This window comes from Oncorhynchus nerka, unplaced genomic scaffold, assembly GCF_034236695.1.
Source record: "Oncorhynchus nerka isolate Pitt River unplaced genomic scaffold, Oner_Uvic_2.0 unplaced_scaffold_1893, whole genome shotgun sequence".
Classification (NCBI taxonomy): Eukaryota; Metazoa; Chordata; class Actinopteri; order Salmoniformes; family Salmonidae; genus Oncorhynchus; species Oncorhynchus nerka.
In genome coordinates, this window is record NW_027039431.1 from 14,894 (window position 1) to 32,360 (window position 17,467).

Here is a 17,467-nt window from a genome sequence, read left to right on the forward strand (position 1 = left end):
CACTGGGAGGATCACTGGGAGGATCACTGGGAGGGAGGATCACTGGGAGGGAGGATCACTGGGAGGATCACTGGGAGGGAGGATCACTGGGAGGGAGGATCACTGGGAGGATCACTGGGAGGATCACTGGGAGGATCACTGGGAGGATCACTGGGAGGATCACTGGGAGGATCACTGGGAGGGGAGGATCACTGGGAGGATCACTGGGAGGGAGGATCACTGGGCGGGGAGGATCACTGGGAGGGAGGATCCCTGGGCGGGAGGATCCCTGGGCGGGAGGATCACTGGGAGGATCACTGGGAGGATCACTGGGCGGGAGGATCACTGGGAGAATCACTGGGCGGGAGGATCACTGGGCGGGAGGATCACTGGGAGGATCACTGGGCGGGAGGATCACTGGGAGGATCACTGGGCGGGAGGATCACTGGGAGAGAGGATCACTGGGCGGGAGGATCACTGGGAGGATCACTGGGAGGATCACTGGGCGGGAGGATCACTGGGCGGGAGGATCACTGGGAGGGAGGATCACTGGGAGAGAGGATCACTGGGCGGGAGGATCACTGGGAGGGAGGGAGGATCACTGGGAGAGAGGATCACTGGGATCACTGGGAGGGAGGATCACTGGGAGGGAGGATCACTGGGAGGGAGGATCACTGGGAGGGAGGATCACTGGGAGGGAGGATCACTGGGAGGGAGGATCACTGGGAGGGAGGGAGGATCACTGGGCGGGAGGATCACTGGGTGGGTGGGAGGATCACTGGGTGGGAGGATCACTGGGAGGATCACTGGGTGGGAGGATCACTGGGAGGGAGGATCACTGGGAGGGAGGATCACTGGGCGGGAGGGAGGATCACTGGGCGGGAGGGAGGATCACTGGGCGGGAGGGAGGATCACTGGGCGGGAGGATCACTGGGCAGGAGGATCTCTGGGCGGGAGGGAGGATCACTGGGAGGATCACTGGGCGGGAGGATCACTGGGAGGGAGGATCACTGGGCAGGAGGATCACTGGGCGGGAGGATCACTGGGCGGGAGGATCACTGGGCGGGAGGATCACTGAGCGGGAGGATCACTGGGAGGATCACTGGGTGGGAGGATCACTGGGAGGGAGGATCACTGGGAGGATCACTGGGTGGGAGGATCACTGGGAGGGAGGATCACTGGGAGGATCACTGGGAGGGAGGATCACTGGGCGGGAGGATCACTGGGCGGGGGATCACTGGGAGAGAGGATCACTGGGCGGGAGGATCACTGGGGGAGGGGGATCACTGGGAGAGAGGATCACTGGGCGGGGGGATCACTGGGAGAGAGGATCACTGGGCGGGAGGATCACTGGGTGGGAGGATCACTGGGAGGGAGGATCACTGGGCGGGGGGATCACTGGGAGAGAGGATCACTGGGCGGGAGGATCACTGGGAGGATCACTGGGCGGGAGGATCACTGGGCGGGAGGATCACTGGGAGGATCACTGGGAGGATCACTGGGCGGGAGGATCACTGGGCGGGAGGATCACTGGGCGGGAGGATCACTGGGAGGATCACTGGGCGGGAGGATCACTGGGCGGGAGGCCACAAGCTCGTCCATCACCACTGAAAACCATCAGCACATGAACACACACATGCACCGTACGAACAGGAACCTGTTCCAAAACAAACCCCCTCCTTTTAAAATAAACCCCTCCCCCCAGATTGAAACGTGTTTAGCATGAACACACACATGCACCGTACGAACAGGAACCTGTTCCAAAACAAAACCCCTCCTTTTAAAATAAACCCCTCCCCCCAGATTGAAACGTGTGTAACATGCCCCAGTCGAAACATCTCAAATGAAATGTGACGTTGTTTCTCTTCACAACATCACTGGGCGGGAGGCCACAAGCCCCTCCTTTTAAAATAAACCCCTCCCCCCAGATTGAAACGTGGTTTCTCTTCACAACAGTAGATGAGAAATACAAACAGAATTGCTCGATATCCTTTTAAACAACTGGAAACGCATCTCATAACATTTGTTCTGTCAACCTTTTTCTGTTTTCTACTTTCAGGAGAGGAGGGATCTCTCGTTTAACTTATTAAGTTATTAACTTATTAACAGCCCATAACCGAAGGCTGTGAACAAATGCCTTGGAGGCTCTGCTGAAAGGATCATTCTAACATTTTAAATATTTAAAAAATAAAGTTTTACAAAACAAAAGTATTTAAGAGAAACATGTCAAAAATAACCACGTAAGTTAACATCAATAACCACATTATCTGTGACAGGAAGTGTCCCAAAAGGGCACCCTATTCCCTATATAGTGCACTACTGCAGACCAGGGCCCTATTCCCTATATAGTGCACTACTGCAGACCAGGGCCCTATTCCCTATATAGTGCACTACTGCAGACCAGGGCCCTATTCCCTATATAGTGCACTACTGCAGACCAGGGCCCTATTCCCTATATAGTGCACTACTGCAGACCAGGGCCTATTCCTATATAGTGCACTAATGCAGACCAGGACCCTATATAGGGAATAGGGTGGGTTCTGGTCTAAATTAGTGCACTATATAGGGGATAGGGTGGGTTCTGCTCTAAAGTAGTGCACTATATAGGGGATAGGGTGGGTTCTGGTCTAAAGTAGTGCACTATATAGGGAATAGGGCCCTGGTCTAAAGTAGTGCACTATATAGGGAATAGGGTGGGTCCTGGGCTAAAGTAGTGCACTATATAGGGAATAGGGTGGGTCCTGGTCTAAAGTAGTGCACTATATAGGGGATAGGGTGGGTTCTGGTCTAAAGTAGTGCACTATATAGGGAATAGGGTTCCATTTGGGACACTTCCCCTGGGGACAGTCCTCTTCCTTTAATTCACTAGAGGTACTTCAAACCATCACTAAAGGCCTTTAACAGTATCTGCATAGTACGATATGGAGACCCCATATTTGAAAAATACCAGCACAAATATCAATTCAAAATATTACAACTAAAACACAAGTGTATCAAGCTTGAAAAACACACCCACACATACATCCACATTCTAACAGTAAAATAACTCAAAACAATTCTCTCTCTCTCTCTCTCATTCCCTCTCTCTCTCTCATTCCCTCTCTCTCTCTCTCATTCCCTCTCTCTCTCTCTCATTCCCTCTCTCTCTCATTCCCTCTCTCTCTCTCTCTCTCATTCCCGCTCTCTCTCTCTCATTCCCGCTCTCTCTCTCTCATTCCCTCTCTCTCTCTCTCATTCCCTCTCTCTCTCTCTCATTCCCTCTCTCTCTCTCATTCCCTCTCTCTCTCATTCCCTCTCTCTCTCTCATTCCCCTCTCTCTCTCATTCCCTCTCTCTCTCATATTCCCCCTCTCTCATATTCCCTCTCTCTCTCTCATTCCCTCTCTCTCTCTCATTCCCTCTCTCTCTCTCTCTCATTCCCTCTCTCTCTCTCTCTCATTCCCTCTCTCTCTCTCTCATTCCCTCTCTCTCTCTCATTCCTCTCTCTCTCTCATTCCTCTCTCTCTCTCATTCCTCTCTCTCTCATATTCCCTCTCTCTCTCATATTCCCTCTCTCTCATTCCTCTCTCTCTCATATTCTCTCTCTCATTCCCTCTCTCTCTCATTCCCTCTCTCTCTCATATTCCCCTCTCTCATATTCCTCTCTCTCTCTCTCCTCTCTCTCTCTCTCTCTCTCTCATTCCCTCTCTCTCTCTCTCATTCCCTCTCTCTCTCTCTCTCATTCCCTCTCTCTCCCCCTCTCATTCCCCCTCTCATTCCCCCTCTCTCTCTCTCATTCCCTCTCTCTCTCATTCCCTCTCTCTCTCTCATTCCCTCTCTCTCTAACTGTTTACGATACACACAAGAGCTAGGAGGACCTAGTTGAGGGCAGTGGGTGTGTCCAGTACGGAGCGTTGAGAACCAAACAGAGAGTCCGGTTTACAACCTTAAAACAGGATGGGATACGTCTCAAACAGCATCCTATTCCCTACGTAGTGCACTACTGCAGACCAGGGCCCTATTCCCTACGTAGTGCACTACTGCAGACCAGGGCCTACCGGGCTTAAGGTACTGCTATACAGGGAACAGGGTGCGATTTGGGATGTAAACCCTAGGACTTATCGAATACACGGCGAGTGGACTGGATCACATCATGACTGGGATCATGAGAGCCTGGAGATGGTGTCAGGTTGCTGCTGGGAGTGGTTAGAGGAGGAGGAGGAGTCTGGAGAACATGGCTGGCTCTCATTGGCCCGTTGTCTTCAGTGTCATCATTTGAAGGCTTGTCTTCTTCATCAGTTTGCTCCAAAGGTGGAGGGGGGTAGGGGCTATTTGGATTCACCCAAATAAGCACTGGAAATAGAATGACAAAGACTGGTTAGTGGAGGTAACAGACTGGTTAGTGGATGTAACAGACTGGTTGGTGGAGGTTGGTGGAGGTAACAGACTGGTTAGTGGATGTAACAGACTGGTTAGTGGATGTAACAGACTGGTTGGTGGAGGTAACAGACTGGTTAGTGGATGTAACAGACTGGTTAGTGGATGTAACAGACTGGTTAGTGGATGTAACAGACTGGTTGGTGGAGGTAACAGACTGGTTAGTGGATGTAACAGACTGGTTAGTGGATATAACAGACTGGTTGGTGGATGTAACAGACTGGTTAGTGGAGGTAACAGACTGGTTAGTAAAGGTTGGTGGAGGTAACAGACTGGTTAGTGGAGGTTAGTGGAGGTAACAGACTGGTTAGTGGAGGGTGGTGGAGGTAACAGACTGGTTAGTGGAGGTAACAGACTGGTTAGTGGAGGTTAGTGGAGGTAACAGACTGGTTAGTGGAGGTTGGTGGAGGTAACAGACTGGTTAGTGGAGGTTGGTGGAGGTAACAGACTGGTTAGTGGATGTAACAGACTGGTTAGTGGAGGTTGGTGGAGGTAACAGACTGGTTAGTGGAGGTAACAGACTGGTTAGTGGAGGTAACAGACTGGTTGGTGGAGGTTGGTGGATGTAACAGACTGGTTAGTGGAGGTTAGTGGATGTAACAGACTGGTTAGTGGAGGTTGGTGGAGGTAACAGACTGGCTAGTGGAGGTAACAGACTGGTTAGTGGAGGTAACAGACTGGTTAGTGGATGTAACAGACTGGCTAGTGGAGGTAACAGACTGGTTAGTGGAGGTTGTATTCTCTGTATCCTGTGTTGATGATGTATTGTAAGTCGCTCTGGATAAGAGCGTCTGCTAAATGACTTAAATGTAAATGTAAATGGTGGATGTAACAGACTGGTTAGTGGAGGGTGGTGGAGGTAACAGACTGGCTAGTGGAGGTAACAGACTGGTTAGTGGAGGTTAGTGGAGGTAACAGACTGGTTAGTGGAGGGTGGTGGAGGTAACAGACTGGTTAGTGGAGGTTGGTGGAGGTAACAGACTGGTTAGTGGAGGGTGGTGGAGGTAACAGACTGGTTAGTGGAGGTTGGTGGAGGTAACAGTAGGGGTGAGACATACACAGGAATGAAACGAACAGGAAACCTAAATGAATAGAGTGTAGCCTTACATTGTCTTGACCCCCAAGGTAGGGCGGTTTAGAACTGCCCAGCGCTGCTGGGGTCACACTGTAACAGACGCACGATGGAGGGGTCACTTTTAGCCCCTTTAATGAACTCTTCCAGAGACAGTTTACCTGGAGAAACACAACAGGAGACAGTCAGGTTAGATTAACCTTTAATGAACGCCCCTAGAGACAGTTTACCTGGAGAAACACAACAGGAGACAGTCAGGTTAGATTAACCTTTAATGAACCCCCCTAGAGACAGTTTACCTGGAGAAACACAACAACAGGAGACAGTCAGGTTAGATTAACCATTAATGAACCCCCCTAGAGACAGTTTACCTGGAGAAACACAACAACAGGAGACAGTCAGGTTAGATTAACCTTTAATGAACTCTTCCAGAGACAGTTTACCTGGAGAAACACTAGACATATGAGTGTATATCATTATCAAATAGAGACCTCGACGTTTGGACAACAAACTGAAAACCATTGAGTAAGTAGGTCCCCAACTGGTGGTAACCCTAGAAATCAGATGTGGGATTATTAACATGTGGTAACCCTAGAAGTCAGATGTGGGATTATTAACAGGTGGGATTATTAACAGGTGGTAACCCTAGTAGTCAGATGTGGGATTATTAACAGGTGGTAACCCTAGTAGTCAGATGTGGGATTATTAACAGGTGGTAACCCTAGTAGTCAGATGTGGGATTATTAACAGGTGGTAACCCTAGTAGTCAGATGTGGGATTATTAACAGGTGGTAACCCTAGAAGTCAGATGTGGGATTATTAACATGTGGTAACCCTAGTAGTCAGATGTGGGATTATTAACATGTGGTAACCCTAGTAGTCAGATGTGGGATTATTAACAGGTGGTAACCCTAGAAGTCAGATGTGGGATTATTAACAGGTGGTAGCCCTAGTAGTCAGATGTGGGATTATTAACATGTGGTAACCCTAGAAGTCAGATGTGGGATTATTAACAGGTGGTAACCCTAGAAGTCAGATGTGGGATTATTAACAGGTGGTAACCCTAGAAGTCAGATGTGGGATTATTAACAGGTGGTAACCCTAGAAGTCAGATGTGGGATTATTAACAGGTGGTAACCCTAGAAGTCAGATGTGGGATTATTAACAGGTGGTAACCCTAGAAGTCAGATGTGGGATTATTAACAGGTGGTAACCCTAGAAGTCAGATGTGGGATTATTAACAGGTGGTAACCCTAGAAGTCAGATGTGGGATTATTAACAGGTGGTAACCCTAGTAGTCAGATGTGGGATTATTAACAGGTGGTAACCCTAGTAGTCAGATGTGGGATTATTAACAGGTGGTAACCCTAGAAGTCAGATGTGGGATTATTAACAGGTGGTAACCCTAGAAGTCAGATGTGGGATTATTAACTGGTGGGATTATTAACAGGTGGTATCCCTAGAAATCAGATGTGGGATTATTAACAGGTGGTAACCCTAGAAGTCAGATGTGGGATTATTAACAGGTGGTAGCCCTAGTAGTCAGATGTGGGATTATTAACATGTGGTAACCCTAGAAGTCAGATGTGGGATTATTAACAGGTGGTAACCCTAGAAGTCAGATGTGGGATTATTAACTGGTGGGATTATTAACAGGTGGTATCCCTAGAAATCAGATGTGGGATTATTAACAGGTGGTAACCCTAGTAGTCAGATGTGGGATTATTAACATGTGGTAACCCTAGAAGTCAGATGTGGGATTATTAACATGTGGTAACCCTAGAAGTCAGATGTGGGATTATTAACTGGTGGGATTATTAACAGGTGGTAACCCTAGAAGTCAGATGTGGGATTATTAACATGTGGTAACCCTAGAAGTCAGATGTGGGATTATTAACAGGTGGTAACCCTAGAAGTCAGATGTGGGATTATTAACAGGTGGTAACCCTAGAAGTCAGATGTGGGATTATTAACAGGTGGTAACCCTAGAAGTCAGATGTGGGATTATTAACAGGTGGTAACCCTAGAAGTCAGATGTGGGATTATTAACAGGTGTTAACCCTAGTAGTCAGATGTGGGATTATTAACAGGTGGTAACCCTAGAAGTCAGATGTGGGATTATTAACAGGTGGTAACCCTAGAAGTCAGATGTGGGATTATTAACTGGAGGATTATTAACAGGTGGTATCCCTAGAAATCAGATGTGGGATTATTAACAGGTGGTAACCCTAGAAGTCAGATGTGGGATTATTAACAGGTGGTAGCCCTAGTAGTCAGATGTGGGATTATTAACATGTGGTAACCCTAGAAGTCAGATGTGGGATTATTAACAGGTGGTAACCCTAGAAGTCAGATGTGGGATTATTAACTGGTGGGATTATTAACAGGTGGTATCCCTAGAAATCAGATGTGGGATTATTAACAGGTGGTAACCCTAGTAGTCAGATGTGGGATTATTAACATGTGGTAACCCTAGAAGTCAGATGTGGGATTATTAACATGTGGTAACCCTAGAAGTCAGATGTGGGATTATTAACTGGTGGGATTATTAACAGGTGGTAACCCTAGAAGTCAGATGTGGGATTATTAACATGTGGTAACCCTAGAAGTCAGATGTGGGATTATTAACAGGTGGTAACCCTAGAAGTCAGATGTGGGATTATTAACAGGTGGTAACCCTAGAAGTCAGATGTGGGATTATTAACATGTGGTAACCCTAGAAGTCAGATGTGGGATTATTAACAGGTGGTAACCCTAGAAGTCAGATGTGGGATTATTAACAGGTGGTAACCCTAGTAGTCAGATGTGGGATTATTAACATGTGGTAACCCTAGAAGTCAGATGTGGGATTATTAACATGTGGGATTATTAACAGGTGGTAACACAGTATCCACATGTTCATATCGTCATACCATCCTTCTCATCCCAGGATTTAGGGTATTACCGGTTTAGCACAGAAGGGGGCGCTAAAAAAACAAGAAAAACCCATTGGGTCTCTATTACCAGAATGCTAACCAAATTACCACAAACCAATAGCAAAATCACATTGACGCTGTTAGCTAAATGCTAACAAGCGAAAAAAAGTACATAAACTAATTGCAATGTAAAGTTATACAAGCATAGCTAGTAGTTACCTGATGTATAGTTATACAAGCATAGCTAGTAGTTACTGGATGTAGAGATATACAAGCATAGTTAGTAGTTACCGGATGTAGAGATATACAAGCATAGCTAGTAGTTACCGGATGTGGAGATATACAAGCATAGCTAGTAGTTACCGGATGTGGAGATATACAAGCATAGCTAGTAGTTACCGGATGTAGAGATATACAAGCATAGTTAGTAGTTACCGGATGTAGAGATATACAAGCATAGCTAGTAGTTACCGGATGTGGAGATATACAAGCATAGCTAGTAGTTACCGGATGTATAGATATACAAGCATAGCTAGTAGTTACCGGATGTAGAGATATACAAGCATAGCTAGTAGTTACCGGATGTGGAGATATACAAGCATAGCTAGTAGTTACCGGATGTGGAGATATACAAGCATAGCTAGTAGTTACCGGATGTAGAGATATACAAGCATAGCTAGTAGTTACCGGATGTATAGTTATACAAGCATAGTTAGTAGTTACCGGATGTATAGATATACAAGCATGGCTAGTAGTTACTGGATGTAGAGATATACAAGCATAGCTAGTAGTTACCGGATGTATAGATATACAAGCATAGCTAGTAGTTACCGGATGTAAAGTTATACAAGCATAGTTAGTAGTTACCGGATGTATAGATATACAAGCATGGCTAGTAGTTACCGGATGTAGAGATAAACAAGCATAGCTAGTAGTTACCGGATGTATAGATATACAAGCATAGCTAGTAGTTACCGGATGTAGAGATATACAAGCATAGCTAGTAGTTACCGGATGTAAAGTTATACAAGCATAGTTAGCTAGTAGTTACCGGATGTAGAGATATACAAGCATGGCTAATAGTTACCGGATGTAAAGTTATACAAGCATAGTTAGCTAGTAGTTACCGGATGTAGAGATATACAAGCATGGCTAATAGTTACCGGATGTAAAGTTATACAAGCATAGTTAGCTAGTAGTTACCGGATGTAGAGATATACAAGCATAGTTAGTAGTTACCGGATGTATAGATATACAAGCATGGCTAATAGTTACCGGATGTATAGTTATACAAGCATAGTTAGTAGTTACCGGATGTAGAGATATACAAGCATAGCTAGTAGTTACCGGATGTATAGATATACAAGCATAGCTAGTAGTTACCGGATGTAGAGATATACAAGCATAGCTAGTAGTTACTGGATGTAAAGTTATACAAGCATAGTTAGTAGTTACCGGATGTAGAGATATACAAGCATAGCTAGCTAGTAGTTACCGGATGTAGAGTTATACAAGCATAGCTAGTAGTTACCGGATGTAGAGTTATACAAGCATAGTTAGTAGTTACCGGATGTAAAGTTATACAAGCATAGCTAGTAGTTACCGGATGTAGAGATATACAAGCATAGCTAGTAGTTACCGGATGTATAGTTATACAAGCATAGCAAGTAGTTACCGGATGTAGAGTTATACAAGCATAGCTAGTAGTTACCGGATGTATAGATATACAAGCATAGCTAGTAGTTACCGGATGTAGAGATATACAAGCATAGCTAGTAGTTACCGGATGTATAGATATACAAGCATAGCTAGTAGTTACCGGATGTAGAGATATACAAGCATAGCTAGTAGTTACCGGATGTAAAGTTATACAAGCATAGCTAGTAGTTACCGGATGTATAGATATACAAGCATAGCAAGTAATTACCGGATGTAAAGTTATACAAGCATAGTTAGTAGTTACCGGATGTATAGATATACAAGCATAGTTAGTAGTTACCGGATGTAGAGATATACAAGCATAGCTAGCTAGTAGTTACCGGATGTAGAGATATACAAGCATAGTTAGTAGTTACCGGATGTAGAGATATACAAGCATAGCTAGTAGTTACCGGATGTATAGATATACAAGCATAGTTAGTAGTTACCGGATGTAGAGATATACAAGCATAGCTAGAAGTTACCGGATGTTGAGATATACAAGCATAGCTAGTAGTTACCGGATGTAAAGTTATACAAGCATAGCTAGCTAGTAGTTACCGGATGTTGAGATATACAAGCATAGCTAGCTAGTAGTTACCGGATGTTGAGATATACAAGCATAGCTAATAGTTACCGGATGTATAGATATACAAGCATAGCTAATAGTTACCGGATGTAGAGTTATACAAGCATAGCTAATAGTTACCGGATGTAAAGTTATACAAGCATAGCTAGTAGTTACCGGATGTATAGATATACAAGCATAGCTAGTAGTTACCGGATGTTGAGATATACAAGCATAGCTAATAGTTACCGGATGTAAAGTTATACAAGCATAGTTAGTAGTTACCGGATGTATAGATATACAAGCATGGCTAGTAGTTACCGGATGTAGAGATATACAAGCATAGCTAGCTAGTAGTTACCGGATGTAAAGTTATACAAGCATAGTTAGCTAGTAGTTACCGGATGTAGAGATATACAAGCATGGCTAATAGTTACCGGATGTAAAGTTATACAAGCATAGTTAGCTAGTAGTTACCGGATGTAGAGATATACAAGCATGGCTAATAGTTACTGGATGTGAAGTTATACAAGCATAGTTAGCTAGTAGTTACCGGATGTAGAGATATACAAGCATAGTTAGTAGTTACCGGATGTATAGATATACAAGCATGGCTAATAGTTACCGGATGTATAGTTATACAAGCATAGTTAGTAGTTACTGGATGTAGAGATATACAAGCATAGCTAGTAGTTACCGGATGTATAGATATACAAGCATAGCTAGTAGTTACTGGATGTAAAGTTATACAAGCATAGCTAGTAGTTACCGGATGTAGAGATATACAAGCATAGCTAGTAGTTACTGGATGTAAAGTTATACAAGCATAGTTAGTAGTTACCGGATGTAGAGATATACAAGCATAGCTAGTAGTTACCGGATGTATAGATATACAAGCATAGCTAGTAGTTACTGGATGTAAAGTTATACAAGCATAGCTAGTAGTTACCGGATGTAGAGATATACAAGCATAGCTAGTAGTTACCGGATGTATAGCTATACAAGCATAGCTAGTAGTTACCGGATGTAGAGTTATACAAGCATAGCTAGTAGTTACCGGATGTATAGATATACAAGCATAGCTAGTAGTTACCGGATGTAGAGATATACAAGCATAGCTAGTAGTTACCGGATGTATAGATATACAAGCATAGCTAGTAGTTACCGGATGTAGAGATATACAAGCATAGCTAGTAGTTACGGATGTAAAGTTATACAAGCATAGCTAGTAGTTACGGATGTATAGATATACAAGCATAGCTAGTAGTTACCGGATGTAAAGTTATACAAGCATAGTTAGTAGTTACCGGATGTATAGATATACAAGCATAGTTAGTAGTTACCGGATGTAGAGATATACAAGCATAGCTAGCTAGTAGTTACCGGATGTAGAGATATACAAGCATAGTTAGTAGTTACCGGATGTAGAGATATACAAGCATAGCTAGTAGTTACCGGATGTATAGATATACAAGCATAGTTAGTAGTTACGGATGTAGAGATATACAAGCATAGCTAGTAGTTACCGGATGTTGAGATATACAAGCATAGCTAGTAGTTACCGGATGTAAAGTTATACAAGCATAGCTAGCTAGTAGTTACCGGATGTTGAGATATACAAGCATAGCTAGCTAGTAGTTACCGGATGTTGAGATATACAAGCATAGCTAATAGTTACCGGATGTATAGATATACAAGCATAGCTAATAGTTACCGGATGTAGAGTTATACAAGCATAGCTAATAGTTACCGGATGTAAAGTTATACAAGCATAGCTAGTAGTTACCGGATGTATAGATATACAAGCATAGCTAGTAGTTACCGGATGTTGAGATATACAAGCATAGCTAATAGTTACCGGATGTATAGATATACAAGCATAGCTCATAGTTACCGGATGTAGAGTTATACAAGCATAGCTAATAGTTACAGGATTTAGAGATATACAAGCATAGCTAGTAGTTACCGGATGTTGAGATATACAAGCATAGCTAGTAGTTACCGGATGTAAAGTTATACAAGCATAGCTAGCTAGTAGTTACCGGATGTTGAGATATACAAGCATAGCTAGCTAGTAGTTACCGGATGTTGAGATATACAAGCATAGCTAATAGTTACCGGATGTATAGATATACAAGCATAGCTAGTAGTTACCGGATGTAAAGTTATACAAGCATAGCTAGTAGTTACCGGATGTAAAGTTATACAAGCATAGCTAGTAGTTACCGGATGTAGAGTTATACAAGCATAGCTAGTAGTTACCGGATGTAAAGTTATACAAGCATAGCTAGTAGTTACCGGATGTAAAGATATACAAGCATAGTTAGCTAGTAGTTACCGGATGTTGAGTTATACAAGCATAGCTAGTAGTTACCGGATGTAGAGATATACAAGCATAGTTAGTAGTTACCGGATGTATAGATATACAAGCATAGTTAGTAGTTACCGGATGTATAGATATACAAGCATAGTTAGTAGTTACCGGATGTAGAGTTATACAAGCATAGCTAGCTAGTAGTTACCGGATGTAGAGTTATACAAGCATAGTTAGTAGTTACCGGATGTAGAGATATACAAGCATAGTTAGTAGTTACCGGATGTATAGATATACAAGCATAGTTAGTAGTTACCGGATGTATAGATATACAAGCATAGCTAGTAGTTACCGGATGTAAAGTTATACAAACATAGCTAGTAGTTACAGGATGTAGAGATATACAAGCATAGCTAGTAGTTACCGGATGTAGAGATATACAAGCATAGCTAGTAGTTACGGATGTAGAGATATACAAGCATAGCTAGTAGTTACCGGATGTAGAGATATACAAGCATAGCTAGTAGTTACCGGATGAATAGATATACAAGCATAGCTAGTAGTTACCGGATGTATAGATATACAAGCATAGCTAGTAGTTACAGGATGTAAAGTTATACAAGCATAGTTAGTAGTTACCGGATGTAGAGATATACAAGCATAGCTAGTAGTTACCGGATGTATAGATATACAAGCATAGCTAGTAGTTACCGGATGTAGAGATATACAAGCATAGCTAGTAGTTACCGGATGTAGAGATATACAAGCATAGCTAGTAGTTACCGGATGTAAAGTTATACAAGCATAGCTAGTAGTTACCGGATGTAAAGTTATACAAACATAGCTAGTAGTTACCGGATGTTGAGTTATACAAGCATAGCTAGTAGTTACCGGATGTAGAGTTATACAAGCATAGCTAGTAGTTACCGGATGTATAGTTATACAAGCATAGTTAGTAGTTACCGGATGTATAGATATACAAGCATAGCTAGTAGTTACCGGATGTATAGATATACAAGCATAGCTAGTAGTTACCGGATGTAGAGTTATACAAGCATAGCTAGCTAGTAGTTACCGGATGTTGAGATATACAAGCATAGCTAGCTAGTAGTTACCGGATGTTGAGATATACAAGCATAGCTAATAGTTACCGGATGTATAGATATACAAGCATAGCTAATAGTTACCGGATGTAGAGTTATACAAGCATAGCTAATAGTTACCGGATGTAAAGTTATACAAGCATAGCTAGTAGTTACCGGATGTATAGATATACAAGCATAGCTAGTAGTTACCGGATGTTGAGATATACAAGCATAGCTAATAGTTACCGGATGTATAGATATACAAGCATAGCTAATAGTTACCGGATGTAGAGTTATACAAGCATAGCTAATAGTTACCGGATGTAGAGATATACAAGCATAGCTAGTAGTTACCGGATGTTGAGATATACAAGCATAGCTAGTAGTTACCGGATGTAAAGTTATACAAGCATAGCTAGTAGTTACCGGATGTAAAGTTATACAAGCATAGCTAGTAGTTACCGGATGTAGAGTTATACAAGCATAGCTAGTAGTTACCGGATGTAAAGTTATACAAGCATAGCTAGTAGTTACCGGATGTAAAGATATATAAGCATAGTTAGCTAGTAGTTACCGGATGTTGAGTTATACAAGCATAGCTAGTAGTTACCGGATGTAGAGATATACAAGCATAGTTAGTAGTTACCGGATGTATAGATATACAAGCATAGTTAGTAGTTACCGGATGTATAGATATACAAGCATAGTTAGTAGTTACCGGATGTAGAGTTATACAAGCATAGCTAGCTAGTAGTTACCGGATGTAGAGTTATACAAGCATAGTTAGTAGTTACCGGATGTATAGATATACAAGCATGGCTAATAGTTACCGGATGTATAGTTATACAAGCATAGTTAGTAGTTACCGGATGTAGAGATATACAAGCATAGCTAGTAGTTACCGGATGTATAGATATACAAGCATAGCTAGTAGTTACCGGATGTAGAGATATACAAGCATAGCTAGTAGTTACTGGATGTAAAGTTATACAAGCATAGTTAGTAGTTACCGGATGTAGAGATATACAAGCATAGCTAGCTAGTAGTTACCGGATGTAGAGTTATACAAGCATAGCTAGTAGTTACCGGATGTAGAGTTATACAAGCATAGTTAGTAGTTACCGGATGTAAAGTTATACAAGCATAGCTAGTAGTTACCGGATGTAGAGATATACAAGCATAGCTAGTAGTTACCGGATGTATAGTTATACAAGCATAGCAAGTAGTTACCGGATGTAGAGTTATACAAGCATAGCTAGTAGTTACCGGATGTATAGATATACAAGCATAGCTAGTAGTTACCGGATGTAGAGATATACAAGCATAGCTAGTAGTTACCGGATGTATAGATATACAAGCATAGCTAGTAGTTACCGGATGTAGAGATATACAAGCATAGCTAGTAGTTACCGGATGTAAAGTTATACAAGCATAGCTAGTAGTTACCGGATGTATAGATATACAAGCATAGCAAGTAATTACCGGATGTAAAGTTATACAAGCATAGTTAGTAGTTACCGGATGTATAGATATACAAGCATAGTTAGTAGTTACCGGATGTAGAGATATACAAGCATAGCTAGCTAGTAGTTACCGGATGTAGAGATATACAAGCATAGTTAGTAGTTACCGGATGTAGAGATATACAAGCATAGCTAGTAGTTACCGGATGTATAGATATACAAGCATAGTTAGTAGTTACCGGATGTAGAGATATACAAGCATAGCTAGAAGTTACCGGATGTTGAGATATACAAGCATAGCTAGTAGTTACCGGATGTAAAGTTATACAAGCATAGCTAGCTAGTAGTTACCGGATGTTGAGATATACAAGCATAGCTAGCTAGTAGTTACCGGATGTTGAGATATACAAGCATAGCTAATAGTTACCGGATGTATAGATATACAAGCATAGCTAATAGTTACCGGATGTAGAGTTATACAAGCATAGCTAATAGTTACCGGATGTAAAGTTATACAAGCATAGCTAGTAGTTACCGGATGTATAGATATACAAGCATAGCTAGTAGTTACCGGATGTTGAGATATACAAGCATAGCTAATAGTTACCGGATGTAAAGTTATACAAGCATAGTTAGTAGTTACCGGATGTATAGATATACAAGCATGGCTAGTAGTTACCGGATGTAGAGATATACAAGCATAGCTAGCTAGTAGTTACCGGATGTAAAGTTATACAAGCATAGTTAGCTAGTAGTTACCGGATGTAGAGATATACAAGCATGGCTAATAGTTACCGGATGTAAAGTTATACAAGCATAGTTAGCTAGTAGTTACCGGATGTAGAGATATACAAGCATGGCTAATAGTTACTGGATGTGAAGTTATACAAGCATAGTTAGCTAGTAGTTACCGGATGTAGAGATATACAAGCATAGTTAGTAGTTACCGGATGTATAGATATACAAGCATGGCTAATAGTTACCGGATGTATAGTTATACAAGCATAGTTAGTAGTTACTGGATGTAGAGATATACAAGCATAGCTAGTAGTTACCGGATGTATAGATATACAAGCATAGCTAGTAGTTACTGGATGTAAAGTTATACAAGCATAGCTAGTAGTTACCGGATGTAGAGATATACAAGCATAGCTAGTAGTTACTGGATGTAAAGTTATACAAGCATAGTTAGTAGTTACCGGATGTAGAGATATACAAGCATAGCTAGTAGTTACCGGATGTATAGATATACAAGCATAGCTAGTAGTTACTGGATGTAAAGTTATACAAGCATAGCTAGTAGTTACCGGATGTAGAGATATACAAGCATAGCTAGTAGTTACCGGATGTATAGCTATACAAGCATAGCTAGTAGTTACCGGATGTAGAGTTATACAAGCATAGCTAGTAGTTACCGGATGTATAGATATACAAGCATAGCTAGTAGTTACCGGATGTAGAGATATACAAGCATAGCTAGTAGTTACCGGATGTATAGATATACAAGCATAGCTAGTAGTTACCGGATGTAGAGATATACAAGCATAGCTAGTAGTTACCGGATGTAAAGTTATACAAGCATAGCTAGTAGTTACCGGATGTATAGATATACAAGCATAGCTAGTAGTTACCGGATGTAAAGTTATACAAGCATAGTTAGTAGTTACCGGATGTATAGATATACAAGCATAGTTAGTAGTTACCGGATGTAGAGATATACAAGCATAGCTAGCTAGTAGTTACCGGATGTAGAGATATACAAGCATAGTTAGTAGTTACCGGATGTAGAGATATACAAGCATAGCTAGTAGTTACCGGATGTATAGATATACAAGCATAGTTAGTAGTTACCGGATGTAGAGATATACAAGCATAGCTAGTAGTTACCGGATGTTGAGATATACAAGCATAGCTAGTAGTTACCGGATGTAAAGTTATACAAGCATAGCTAGCTAGTA

At 42.1% G+C, this 17,467-nt stretch overlaps 1 protein-coding gene across 1 annotated transcript in view; it reads right to left on the bottom strand.

Moving 5' to 3' along the window:
• Positions 1-3,706: 3,706 nt before the first annotated feature.
• LOC135567644 (neurocalcin-delta A) overlaps positions 3,707-17,467 on the bottom strand; it is a 40,701-nt gene continuing 26,940 nt past the window's right edge. The window contains exons 3-4 of the mRNA XM_065014947.1: positions 5,502-5,627; positions 3,707-4,310 (exon numbers count right to left, since the gene is read on the bottom strand). Of these exons, the coding sequence (XP_064871019.1) occupies positions 5,530-5,627 (98 nt within the window). The 3' untranslated portion in view covers positions 3,707-4,310; positions 5,502-5,529. The remainder of the gene's footprint in view (positions 4,311-5,501; positions 5,628-17,467) is intronic.